The sequence below is a fragment of the Xenopus laevis genome, chromosome 7S (genome assembly GCF_017654675.1).
Source record: "Xenopus laevis strain J_2021 chromosome 7S, Xenopus_laevis_v10.1, whole genome shotgun sequence".
Classification (NCBI taxonomy): Eukaryota; Metazoa; Chordata; class Amphibia; order Anura; family Pipidae; genus Xenopus; species Xenopus laevis.
This window is the reverse complement of record NC_054384.1, coordinates 86,075,787-86,090,047: the sequence shown is the minus strand read 5'-3', so window position 1 is coordinate 86,090,047 and position 14,261 is coordinate 86,075,787. Positions and strand designations below refer to the sequence as shown.

The following is a 14,261-nucleotide window of genomic DNA, read 5'->3' as shown; positions in this document are numbered from 1 at the left end:
TGACAAAGCTAACATAGCGAAACGCGCGTCTCATGAATTTGAGCAATGATTTAATTAATTTCTTATTTTTATCCTATCTAATGGCAGTCTAGTTATTTAACGAATTGAACCTTACTAATTAGGAAGGACTACTAAATTCATTTAGCACTGTAGCACTTTATAATCTAATATATTCAATATTCTCATTTTAGTCAATCAATTATAATTATTAAAAAATTTTTTTAGCACTACTAGTAATTTAGAAATTGGTGATCAATTTGGTATCACTCTATTAATTGTCTAATAATATTGTGGGAAAGAAGAAATTTGGTCTTTCAAGCTCCTCACTAATAATCCTTGCACTGCACTTTATAACTTATTGCACAGCACTTTATAACAATTTAATAAGTGGCATATTCAAGTGTCTATTCAACTAACTATAAATAAGTGTGTCAATAATACTTTGTGACTGCCTGAGTTTAGTCTGTTCTAGTGGGGGTTCTTTTCTATTCTTTGGATATTGTGAAATTTTTGAATACTGACTGTAGTCAGACCTCCACCGGAATTAGAAGGATAAAAATCAAGGGGTGATTCGTGTTTGTATTTAGGTTTTTACAAACTCCCATGAACTTTAAATTCGACCCTTGATAAATCTGCCCCTAACTGTACATGTCCAAAATCAAATGAGCCCCAATGATGGTCAGTTCTGGAGAAATATTGCTGTATAATACCTTTTTGTTGGAAAAAGCACCCTTAATAATACCAAAATAATGAGATTAAAAAAGTGGAAAAATCAACCAATCACCATTTTGGTAAAAAGACAAAGTAATTCCACAAATATAACCATTCCTGTTTCCCTGGACACATAGAATTTATAGAAAGTACAGAATATGTTCACCCAGCCTGAACCACCACTTTCATATCTGCCACAATATTTAACTGAGAAAGTCATGGCAAACTGTATTTTCCACAGCCCCAATGCTGTTGCTACGTATTACATACATTAGATCTCATTAAAAAGAAAAGGAGCAGCAGCACTAGTAAAAATATAGAAAGGCCTCATCTTTACAAATATTCACAGACTGTTCTGTCTCTATTTATAGGGAATGATTAGTACTTAAAGGGGTGGGTTACCTTCAACCAACTAGTTGTTTTCAGATAATCACCAGAAATAGAGACTTTTTCCAATGACTTTCTATTTTCTATGTGTTTTCTAATATGGAAGTGTAAAGTGTCATTTTTCACCTTCTAAAGCAGCTCTGGGAGGGGGGTCGCTGACCCTGTAAATTCTAAATTACAACATTTAGTTGATACATTTCTTATTTTTGTCCCTGCTGAGCAGAATCTCTGGGTTTAATTACAGGCAGCTGTTAGAATTGATACAATTGTTGCTAATACTCCAGAGATGCTGCTGAGAAATGTATCAACTCAATGTTGCAAAATTGTAACAGTTTAGAGTCTGCACCTGAATTTACTGAGCTGTCAGACTCAAACACCAGAGACACCAACATTAAACTTTACACTTAGGGGCAGATTTACATAGGGTCGAATATCGAGGGTTAATTAACCCTCGATATTCGACTGCCAAATGTAAATCCTTCGACATCGAAGTCGAAGGATTTATCGCTATCCCTCCCTACGATCGAAGGAATAATCGTTTGATCGAACGATTAAATCCTTCAAATCGAACGATTCGAAGGATTTTAATCCATCGATCGAAGGATTATCCTTCGATCAGAAAATTGTTAGGAAGGCTATGGTCACCTTCCCCATAGGCTAACATTGGCCTCGGTAGGTTTTAAGTGGCGAACTAGGGGGTCGAAGTATTTTTTAAAGAGACAGTACTTAGACTATTGAATGGTCGAATAGTCAAACGATTTCTAGTTCGAATCATTCGATTCAAAGTCGTAGTTGAAGTTCGAAGTAGCCCATTCGATGGTCGAAGTAGCCATATTCGACCATCGGAAATTCAAAGTATTTTTTCTTCTATTCCTTCACTCGAGCTAAGTAAATGGGCCCCTTAGATTTTGGAAAAACAGTAAAAAATAAATAATGGGAAGTAATTGAAAAAAGTCTTTATTTCTGGGGAATAATCTAAAAACAACTGAAAAAAAATGTTTGGCAGGTGAACAACCCCTTTAAGCTAAATGTGAGTAAGGAGGAATTCTTTCATTTTGCTTATTACTGCTCCACTGGGTGGCACCCATTCTCTTAGCTTAGAAATGTGGGTGACCCTCATATTTACTCTTTACTTCCTCCCAATCAACTTGCAAATCAGTTGGGCTGCTCATCTAAATCTACACCCTGTCGGGCTGTCTGCTCCCATTGGCTCAGGGTCGGGTAACAAGTTCCTTCAGGTTTTTACACCCACCTCTAAAAGAGTTTTTTTAACATGGTTTTTAAATATAATATATTAGATCCAAGGAATAGGTTATAAGGCTCCTGGATAACAGGGGAGGGGGCAGGTTTAATATCCCCACTTTTTTGTCATGTGCGATACTTCAAAATATGATTTGAGGAATTCTGCCCTTGTATGTAAAAGTCGCATGTAGTAGTGGGGACTGTGGCCACTAAGGGGCTGTTTTCTAATTGAAATCTGAAAACCTCATTTGGACAGAAAACTAGCAGTAATTGAATAGCACGCGGGGCCATTAGAGCGCAATTAGAGTGCATGCAGTAGGCAACTCGACTTCCTGTTCAACAAGTTGCAAGTTCTGAAGTCAGATGTGACAGCTCGATCTCCATTATGTGACGTCTCTCTGAATCCAGTTGTGACCGGCTCTTTCAGAAGCAAAGTGGAAGGCAAAATATGATAAAGGTAAAGTAAACTTTATACAATGTTACACTGAGACTTGTTCAAAATGATTTATTTCTGTGTTTTTGTTTCATAATGTGTTAGCTTTCTATAACCTTAAATATAAGATGTAATCTGATCATCTAAAGTGCCGATTCATTCCAAGACTGCGTGTTCTTTGTTGTTACGTCTTACCTTTACATTCAGCTTCTGTCATTCAATCAATTACCTGGTTGTCAGTGCAAGTGGAACCCTAGCAACAAGCCACTCATTTAACCATGTGTGTGGGATATATATAGTGGATAATGTACCCCCTACTGTAATTTATAAAGATATTATGTCACCGAGGAGTTATAAGACTATATAAAAAAACACTTGCTTTGTTATTCTGTGCATATTCAGTTCTGCATGTTTTTGGGATATATGTTTATGCCAGTATAGTAATTGTCATGGCACAAGGTGAATGATAGGTAGGTTATTCTGGCTGTTAAAAAATAAGTAAACTCATAAGTAAAATGTCATCCCCCAGAATACCATACCTTCAGATGCATTCAGATTTATTTGGTTTCTTTATTACCGACAGTTCCACTGCAGCTCTTTCAGTTACTTCCTTGTCTGGCATGAAGCTCCGCCCCTTTTGCTTTCTGAGCTCTCCTTGTGGGACATTCACTAAGATTCGTAGTTGCGCCAGGCGTAACTTTGCCGCACTTCGCCAGGCGTAGTTTCGCCAGCACTCCGCAAATCCACTAAAGGGGTAGCGTAAGGTTGCGAAGCTGCGCTAGCGTTGATTCGATAAGCGAAGTTACGCTAGCGGTGGTTAATTTGCATACGGCGCCAAATTCAAATTTCAATGAAGGAATATGTAGCAGCACTACACAAGCCTGGGAAACCTTCAAAACATCTAATAAAATGTTTATTTTGCCCTACACATGTGCCCACTGTATAGTTAAGTTGCCATGAGTTAGGAAATGTAGGGGGGAAGGAGGGGAGCCCCAAACATTTTTTCAATCTTTTTCAGCCTATCACTCATAATAAAGAAAAAACGCCAGCATTTTTTGGGACTTAGAAAAATTTTTTTGAAGCAATCCTATCTACTCTATTGCACTTCCCCTGGTCTGAGGTGGCGAAGGAAAGTCTGGCGCAAGAGGTAATGTTCAGTACAATGCGCGCGTTAGTGAATTTGCGGAGTTACGTCCGTTGCGCAACTTCGCCAGACGTAAGGGTGCGAAGTTACACTAGCAAAGTTACGCCAGCGTCCGTTAGTGAATTTGCGAAGTAACGAAAATGCCCAACGCTAGCGAATTGACGCTAGCGTTAGGCGCTTCGGCACATAGTGAATTTGCCCCCTTGTCTTTCTGGCTATAAGACCTCAAGAGGTGCCTACTGCGCATGCTTTATTGCTTTCCATTGGAGGAGAGGCAGTGAGCACGCCCAGTAGGCACCTCCTTGAGGTCTCTTAGCCAGAGAGAGAGGAGAACTGAGAAATAAAAAATGGGCAGAGCGTCACACTAGACAAGGAAGCAATTAAAAGAGCTGCAGTTGACTTTCCTGTAATAGAAAAACAAAATAAATCTAAATGCAGGCCAGGGAGAAAGATACAGTAGGTTATTCTGGGAGGTGCGCGGAGTAATTTTAGGGTTTTTTAAAATAAAAGCCGTACTTATCCTTTAATAAAACCATGTAATCATTAGTTTTGGTTTTTTTTATTGCAGTTTTAGTTCTGCTTTATGCTTGTCATTAAAGGATCAGTAACATCAAAAATGTATTAAAAAAAATTTGTTTGTGTACTACGGAAAAAAAAAACACTAACACATATTAAATTTTAAAATCGCAAAGTCTTTATTTAGAAATAACTTACTGAATCTCCGCTTGCGTTTCCTTTCAGAAAAGGCGATGGGGGATCCATCATGCGGCACTCGATTTCTCCTGCCTGCCTTCCTTATAGGAGATAGCCAGAGAGGAGAAATCGAGCGCCGCACGATGGATCGCCGCCCTGTCGCCTTTTCTAAAGAGGAGATCCGGTAAGTTATTTCTAAATAAGGACTTTGCGATTTTAAAGTTTAATACGTGTTGGTGTTTTTTTTTCCGTTGTATACAAATTTTTTTTTATGTTACTGGTCCTTTAAGCACTGTGGCTTAGACTGAACCTGACCACTAATCACACTGTGTGCTAATTCGTTTTTTTTTTTTCTTTGCACGTTTTGATCTCCATTGTATTTGCCCACAAAAACTGTCATTGCAAAGTGTGAGTGTTTTCTCTGACCTCCCGGGGCAGCACCGGTGCAGTATTTGTGCCCATGAGGCTTTTCTGCACATTAAATAATCGGAATCACAGTACAAGGCAAATGTTTCTTTTTTTATTCTGTCATTCCATAAATACATCAGCTGTTAATCTCTGAACATTCATTCAGAAGCACAAAGCACCGCAACCTCAGATCATTATATTTGCAGTTCAGCTCAACCAAGATCTATACATAAAATATAAAAAGATTATTTGTATTTACAGAACCGAGATGAAACATGAGAAAGACAATCGGATCTGATCGGCGTTTCCAAAGGGAACACATGGAACACGTCTGTGCCAACTAAACCCATAGGAGCTACTATTACCAAGGTGGGTTTGAACAGATATTTACTCAAGCATGGAACTCGGATACATAACATTTAAAAGCATTTAAAAAAAAATAAAAAAGAAAAGTTATTTTCTTCACAGTTCTAGCATTATTTGAAAGGTTCACTATGAATAAGAAATGCATAAATGTGAGACGTGGAGGTGCCACAGTCATTTACATTCAGTGTCTCTTATCCAAAGCATTAAGACTTTCTATAACTTGCAATTAGAAATAGTTTATACTTATTGGGGAAAACACAAGAGCAAACTTTCTGTTTTAAATGTTTCCCCTCTTAAGGAGACGTAGCCCAAATCTAAAGCAAGTTCAGATATGATCGTAAGCAGCAGTGAGCGCAAGGTTATTGAATATTTGGTCATTTCAAACTTTATTTTATATATCGGCTGAAACAATGATTCTACTTTAATGTAAACATAACGAGGAAAACAAAAAAAATACGTTTGACCGGTTCTGCTGAGCACTAGAAATCCCAGCAAGCCGTGGGAAATATTTGGGATTCCGAGAGTTGATCCCTCTAACAGGAATCTGTATTAGAAATATCCATTGCTTCTGGGATCCAGTTTTTATATCATGATTTTTGTGGAAACATAATGTTACCTACAGATGGAGCCGCACCTGTTTTCTTACCAGGCTCAGACAGCAGATTAAATAAGGTGAGCTCCATCTATTCTGCATGCTGATGTTGTAGAACTATGGACATAGAGAAGAGAAATCAGAGCAGTGAATGAAGGTGCAAGTGCCGGGTGACAGTTGCACATGTGAAGCGGCAGCATTTCTATTCAACTTTCTCTGGTTGGAGACACTTCCAGAGAAATGAGATGTGTGCAATAAGGAAAGCAATATAAACTGTGTATAAAAGCTGGTTTGCAGGATATCACGTTGGCTTCATGGGCTGCGGAACCAGCGTCATAACAGAAATGGATAAGAAATTCTATTTCTCCACTTTATCTGTATTACTGTATAACTGTACAGGTGACAGCCAGCATTTAACCCTGTAATGCAACACATTCATCTTCTTGCCCCCAATCTGAGGCATAAAGTAGGTCTGTACCATCGTTAGACAGGCCCGGATTTGTGGAGAGGCCACCAAGGCCCGGGCCTAGGGTGGCAGGATTTTAGGGGGCGCAATGCTGCCCAACCACACCCACATTGGTTCAGAAACACTGAGGATGCGCAGGAGATATGATCGTTTTTAAATTTCCTGTGTGCAAATCCCCATTGCTCTGGTCCCGATGATGAAAATTTGAGCGTATAAAAGGGCTGGAAAGGGGGCGATGAATGCCAGCGGGCCTAGGGGCACCTGCTATGTAAATCCGGCCCTGTCGATAGATATTTGTGATTATACAACATCTCTCAAGCTTAGAGATTTACAGAAACAAGCAAAACAGAGGAAGAACCTTTCTTTTTACATTTAGAGACCCTGTAGAGCACAGAATGAAACCTAAAATCACTTGGAGGGTAGACTGCCCCATGATTCTAGTCTACTCCTGGCAAGGCTTGTCTTCTCCAAAAGCAGAATATTTAATGCTGAGCGATGTGCCGCCATCCCAGCTCTACACTGTGCCCATTCTATAAGGACATACAGTACAGGGTCACAGGCTGCTGCATTTTGTGCATATGAAAAGTGCCGGCTCAGAGTAGGGGGTGACGTGAAGTGTGAAAATAGAGCTGTATACAGTATATGGCCCTTATTTGAGCCTAAAGGGAAACAGTATATACTGAAGCCTCTAGTCCGAATAGACAAGTGTTAATATAAGATTTGTACAGAACAGCCAGTGAATAACACATCAGTACAATGTATACGAGCCGCTGCCCTACTCTCAAGCACACATTCACCCCCACTAATTAAATGCATTTATTCTTTAGGTATCGAAGAATGTTTCATGTTTATGTAGGGTTATTATGTTGCTCTAAGAATGAGAACTACCAGCCAGTGCAAAAAACACACTTATAGGGGGGAGTTTGATAGAGACAAGACTAGGAATAAAGTATCAGATGAATATTATTGACTGAAAAACGTAAGCCATTGGGAATGGGACATTTCCCAATCTAAATGGAACTGGGATTCAATTAGAAGTCATGTTCCAGTCCTGTTCACTGTAACGAGATCTTTTAAACAGCATTCACTTTGCCTATATATATATATATTGCACTTGCATTCATTAAATCATATGTGAAAACATGTTGAATAGCAATCTGTAAAGGCTTTTTTTGGACATGTTGTTTAAAGACATTTCTACTTTTTATTTTCCATGGCCTGTTGTAGGAATTTTTGTTACCTGCCATTTATATGGAGTTCTGCTCTGTTGGGGCCTGGCACCATTTTCTACTGGGGAGCCTGATTCACTTCATTTATTTATTTTTTAATCCATTATTTAAGCCAATAGACCTTAGTTCATATTAGAGGATATTCCTGGGGAGCAGAAGGGTCTGACATTCCCTACCACACTGATATACATTATACAAATGGTGATTTGGTTGAATTGTCTTCGGTGATTAGGTGTTGGCCTAACAGAAGTGCAATATTCTGGATTAATACTTTTTTTTCTCCATAAAATGACACTAAATCCATCTTTTTCCTTGTGCTGTATTCTCAAAATAAATCACTTTTGGATAAGGGGATCCAACCCAAGTATGCGAGTAAATTCCCTTGCCTCCAGCCTGTCTGCCCAGGCATAGGGGGAAAGAACTTTCCCAGAAATACGAGTCAATGGCAGCACCGTGCCATTGGGAAAAGCTTGATCGTTCAACAAAATCAACTGAATTTCAGTTACACTGCAGCCAACAGATTGTCTCCCTCATTATAATAATAAGGAAAACCTCAGTCATCTAAAAACGGTGTATAGTTCATGATACATTTTAGTACTTTAGAGGTACTTACAGTATTAAACCTCATAATTATATGTCAATTTAAAATACCGTATATACTCGAGTATACGCCGAGTTTTTCAGCCCCCAAAATATGCTGAAAGACTCTACCTCGGCTTATACTCGGGTCAAGCGCAAAAACGGTCGCCGGCGTCTAAGAATAGTCGCCGGCGCCCAAGAATAGTCGTCGGCATCCAAGAATAGTCGCCAATGGGAGCAGAAACCCTCAATTTTTGGATTGAAACTTACCAGAAGCTGCTGCATTTCTCACCCTCGGCTTATACTCGAGTCAATAAGCTTTCCCAGTTTTTGGAGGTAAAATTAGGTACCTCGGCTTATACTCGGGACGGCTTATACTCGAGTATATACGGTAATACTTTTTTTTAATATACAAACAATCTATGTTCGGTAGGTAGAAGGAGGAAGCCATTGTCCGCTCTTTTTCTCTCTGGTGGATTCCCTTGTTAGAATTCCTACCAATATTCCCAGCCAGCCGTGTCACGCCTTCCCTATATAACACTAATATTACACTATTAACAGTTATTCTTCTTCCAAACCCCAACTCACTTCTAGTATAACACAGTTGGGTTATGTGTGTGATGGAATTCAATATGTGCTCGTAACAATTTAACAGTTCAAAAAACAACCAAACAGATATCACAAGGGTTATATATACTATTATTGTAAAATGGAACGGGGAAACATTGTGTGCAAGTTTCTGTTAAGGAAATCAAGATTCCTAATGTAACAACTTGCCTAAATTAAATAAGTTTTCCAGCAATATTAAATGAAAAAAAAAAAGTCTTTGGATGCATTGACAGACAATATTTTGCCTACAATTCTGGTGTGTCGGGACGAAATTCTATTTTAAGTTGTCAGCAACGTGGACATATTTAGAATGGAATTTACTGGAATATTTTGTATTGTATTGTCTTGCACTGTCCTTATTTATACCTGCAATGTACAGATTATCCCTGGGCCGTAACATTGCGGAGAAAGAGCAAGTATAGAAGAAAGTTATATTCCATATACTCCATATAGAGCCAGGGATGCGGACATGACCACGCTATAGGCACAAGGCAAGATAAATACTGTTATGAAACACATGAAAGGATGTTTTGTTGTTGATGAATGTCCTGATTTGGAGCAATTATATTTTCAATGCACAAATACTTTAAATACTGTAGCTAAACAAGATATTTTATTTATTCCAGACCAAAAATAGGCACCTACTGACACTTTCCATATTTACTGTTACAGTCCTGCCTATTCTGTGCCAGTTCAGGGAGCAGGGGCTGCTGGGAAATGGACTTGTATCATGTGCCAAAGGATCCTATTTGCTAGACTGCTTTGTCCATAAATATGGTTTCTGCTCTATGATCTTGTCCTTACTGCAAACTAGAGGCAATTCCACAACACCCTGGGCATGCATTGCCAGAATATTTAAAGAAATGTATATACAGTACTACCCTCTGCTTGATTGATATTAGACTTTGAGCTTAGAATTTGTTAATCTCGCAAAAAACTCTTATGGTATCTTCAATTAGAGGATAAAAAAAAAAAAAACAGGCACAAAATTTGGGATATTCCCCCCCCAACAGATCTCCAAACCATGGCTGGGAGGAGGGGTTAGTAAAGAAATGACTGGAGAGAAAGAAGTCCACTTTCCTTGAGCTACAATGGATCAATCCCCCGGCCGGCACACATTGCTAGTTATCAGTCTGTTAGATAAAGGCTGAAAGTATACATAAGCGCACTTGTGAAGCACAGATACCATTCAGAAGTATAAATGGAAGCTAACCCCTTGCTTTTGCTGCTTCTCTGTACGCTTTAAATTACAGGAATTAGGGATGCAGAGAATCTTGGATTATGTTAGGGATTCAGCTGAATCCAAGCTTTCTTTAGAGTTCCGATTTGTCCAAATCAGAAAGCCTGGGCAACCGCAACCAGAACCCTATATAAAACAAAATATTTGTGCACAGATGTAGATGTCATTTTAGCCCATACTCCCGCGGGCTCAGATTTGGTTCAGTATTTGCCCAAATCTGTTAAATGGGCACAGTGCATTCCTAACAGGAAAACTATGTCCAGCGGTTGATTAATTAGATGTGAGACCCCCTAGGCTACACTTTTCACACCAATGACATCACTGGCACATACCATAACCGACCCAGCTCAGGAGCACTCATGCTTGGATCTGGTCGCACCCATGCGCCTTGTCTGCTTTTCATGGAAAAACAAATTTCGTCCAAAAGTAAAAAACTTTTTGGGGTTTCAATAATAACACTTAATGATATATGCAGTCTATAAATGCACTAGACTTTTTAATGTTCTAGATTTATTAGCCCAAAATATGAAGAGAAAAACTGGCATGCGTTTCCCCTTCTGCTCACTCTGTAGTTCCACCCCTGCTCCCTAAGTCTCTGCATATGCACTACAACATGTGATTTGGGTTTATACCAAAAAATGTAAATATATGAATATACCACACGTTATTTTATCAGTAAAGATCTTGTCTTCAAAATGGCAGCTGCAGCACATGAAGACGTAGAGCTTAGGGCAGGATATGTAAGGACTGGGGAGCAGTGTTGTCTGCAATCTGAAACACTTATGCCCAGGCAGGAGACACCACAGAATAGACTTTGGTCTTAGATAAATGATGTAAATATTTAAAAGAAAGGTTTATAATTCAGGAAAATGTTTACTGTGCAAATCTCCAATGCCTTGACCTTCGACTTTCAACCTGAAGATGCAGACATTGCTTCTGATTTGCATTTTACAGTATAGTTGTGAGAGCAAGAGAGCTGCAGAGAAAGGAATGAGTAAAGTGGGAATTTCCCTCTGTGCTCAGGGCTCAGCCAGTATGAGACGAAAAGCTGGAAGTAGCCTGACCAACTGCACATAAGTCACTGAGGCTTCTGGCCTGGCAGTTTAGAGCACTGCTAAACTAGGAGTAAACAAATGAAAAAAGTACTCACTAGAAGGTACAATTTTGCAGGGCATAATCTTAACTTACAACAAAAACAGAATTTAATTCTCCTTTAAGGGAACGGGTTCTAAAGGCATTTTGATTGTCTTGGTTCTCAAAGTTCCTTAACCCCTGGCATTCAGTTCCTAGTCTCTTAAATAAGACACCGGCTGCCATAGGACATGTTGCAGTGAGTTTTGCTTAAAGAAGCAGACGTCAGAAATCCATCACCAACACCAGGGCTGCTGCTGCCATGAAGCAAGTTGAGAAACTCTCCTCAGACTGCAGCAGTGTTATCAGGGGCCGGTAACTTAAAAACCCAAAATTCGGATTTTTAAATCAGAATTTTGGCTATTCCAGGGCAGAGAGTACAATTATACTCCCTGCACTTAGTGATACGCCCCCCCCCCTCAACCCGCTCTGATGCAGGTAAGTGCCAGATGAGAAGGGGGGCCCAAGAAACGCCCCTGACCAACAATAAAATAAAATACAGTAGAGTGAATAACACAGCAGTTCACCTGTTCTCCTTCAAATTATTATCAGACTTTTCCAACTTTCTACCACCACTGCACCCCCCATTCTAAAACCATCTGCAGAAAACTTGGACAAACAGGAGATATGCAATGTAGTGAATAAAATATCCCATGTGCAATAACCATATACAATGTTGAACTACAGTGGACTGAAGGATTAAACGTAGGAGAGAAAAGGCCACATGTCCCCTCCCCAAACACCAGTTGGATATGTCTGCCCTAGTCGAGAAGTAGCAGCATAATGCAGTTACAGCTGCCAGAAAACTGACACTGAGGGTCTATTATTGCATGATAGAGATGTATAGTGTGTATTTGTTATTTTCTTCATGTTTAGCAAGAGATAGAATTAATACATTTCCAGTTTATGTTTTATACAAAGCACTGACATAAGAAACCAAGAATATCACATTGGAGGATAATCCAGTACCCGACGCGTATGTGAATGGAATTCTCAGAATAACGCCGGAGCAAAGACAGAGCAGAGGAACGCAAAAGACAATCGATCAAAAACAGAAAGAATTCCGTTACAACAACGGCTCCTCCATTAACTACTTTTTTGTGCAGTTTAGCAAATGAGCAGATATTTGTATACATTAAGCGCGTGGATTCTTACAATAATCATTTGAACTTTTTTTTTCCTGATATTTTTATCTGGAAATGGTGTGTTCTTTGATGCAGCCACACTCCACTTTGAATCAGTAAAGCTTAAGCAGGCAAATAGGAGAGTTGGAGTAGAACCGTGATAGTCCCGTCCAGCGGCATTCACCATTATGATCTATAGTCTTTTTTGCTGTATGGCTTGTTACCCAAAATACTATCAATCTCGTGGATAATGGAAGAGGACAGTTTCGAAAGGACCTGCATTAAAAAAAAAAACAAAAGAAAAAAAAAGTTTAACTGTTGAATTGTGCATTAGAAAAACATTTAATTATATTTCTTTGCAATCCAGTAAACTATTTACAGTATTAATGAACATTAACTAGAACAGAAAAGGTGTAGTTTAAATACCTGCTCTCACTGAATAACATTGAACAGCAAAATAATGGAGATAATACAAAGAACTTTAATTAGGTCAAAGGACTCCTTGTATATAATGCTCAAAAACAAATGTAACGTGGGAACCAAGTGCACATGTGCTGTGAACTAGGGGTAGGCAGAAGAGGCAGCTGCCTAGGGCGCAACGATTGGGGGGCGCTACCTCTTCTACTTACCCCTAGTCCGGACCTGGCTCTGGACTTGCGCCGGTGAATGGTGGTGGCACACATGCCCACAGGAACGCTGCTGCACGCATGCGCACAAGCAACAATAGCTCTTGAGAGTGACTGTGCGGGTGGCTCTGAAAAGAGCCTTTGGGTGCGAGTGAATCAGGCGTGCATGCACACAGGAGCACTGCTGCACACATGCACAAGAGATGGGGGCCAGCTGACTGCCTGGGCTGCCTAGGGCACCTGGCCAACAAGGCCCACCTTTGCACATGTGCAAAATGAAATGGAAACCACACGTATATCACACTAAAAGTTTTGTTAAAAAGTAGTCAAATCTTTATTTAAACAATCATCTCAAGCCTTACGCCTTTTGTGTCCTTCAGACACTTAATCATAGGCTTCAATCAAGTGCACATGCCCTGGACAAAACAGAGATTGAGATAGCTGGCACTCACGTCCCATGTCGATAAAAGTAGCAAAAGTATTCTATTCACATATATTATTAAGGTTCGTGCAGCTTTACGCATTTTGTGCCATATTGGCTCCACCTATGACCAGGTGCAATAGAGCATGAAACGATTAAGACTGCGTGTATCATGCAAATAAAATGACTTTTGCTTTTGTTTTGCCTGGCTGCATAGGATTGCATAAGGTGCCTGCTCAACTAGTTTCTTCTTGTATACAAAGAACTGAACAAAGAGTTTATACAAGAGTAGAAGGACTGGGGTACCAGGCAGAGTTGTAATGGAATCTGGCACAGATAACCAAGATGGTGGCTCCCTGGGTCTTCACGGACGCAGACGGATGATGTCAGCTTCTTCCCACACCCCGGTTGGTCGCCGGCGACGGAATGGACGTCGGCGTCAAAAATGGGCGCCGGCGTCCGTCGCACACGTCAGCTCGTCAGTCGCCGACGTCAGCGCGTCCGCGCGTACGTCATGACGCCGATGCGTCCGAAATTGGCGCCAAACTTGGGCCTTTATAAGGGAACTCCGGACTGTAACCTGTGCCCAATTATAGGTTTAGTTTTCTACTCCTGGGTGTGATTCATTGCGAACTTCTTGTCTATTGTGTACCGACCCTTGCCTGGAATTCTCGACTTCGAACCTCTTCTGCCTGGACTGATCTTGTTGCCTGTTTTTGACCATTCTTCTGTCTCATCCTCTACTGTACTGCGAACTTGGACATTGTTATTTTCCTCCCTTGGTCCTCACTACTCCTGAGGCCTTTGGCCTTACATTATAATTGGGCCATGGACCCGTTGGAGGAGAATCCTGCGCCGCC

General features: G+C 40.1%; 1 protein-coding gene across 5 annotated transcripts in view; it reads right to left on the bottom strand.

Annotated features, from left to right (window-relative positions):
• Window positions 1-8,937: 8,937 nt before the first annotated feature.
• Window positions 8,938-14,261, bottom strand: part of LOC108697683 (voltage-gated potassium channel subunit beta-2-like) — a 133,471-nt gene continuing 128,147 nt past the window's right edge. For all 5 annotated transcript variants that reach the window (XM_018227954.2, XM_018227955.2, XM_041571476.1 and 2 more), the window contains one exon: window positions 8,938-12,630. In XM_018227954.2, coding sequence (XP_018083443.1) covers window positions 12,541-12,630 — 90 coding nt within the window. In that variant the 3' untranslated portion in view covers window positions 8,938-12,540. The remainder of the gene's footprint in view (window positions 12,631-14,261) is intronic.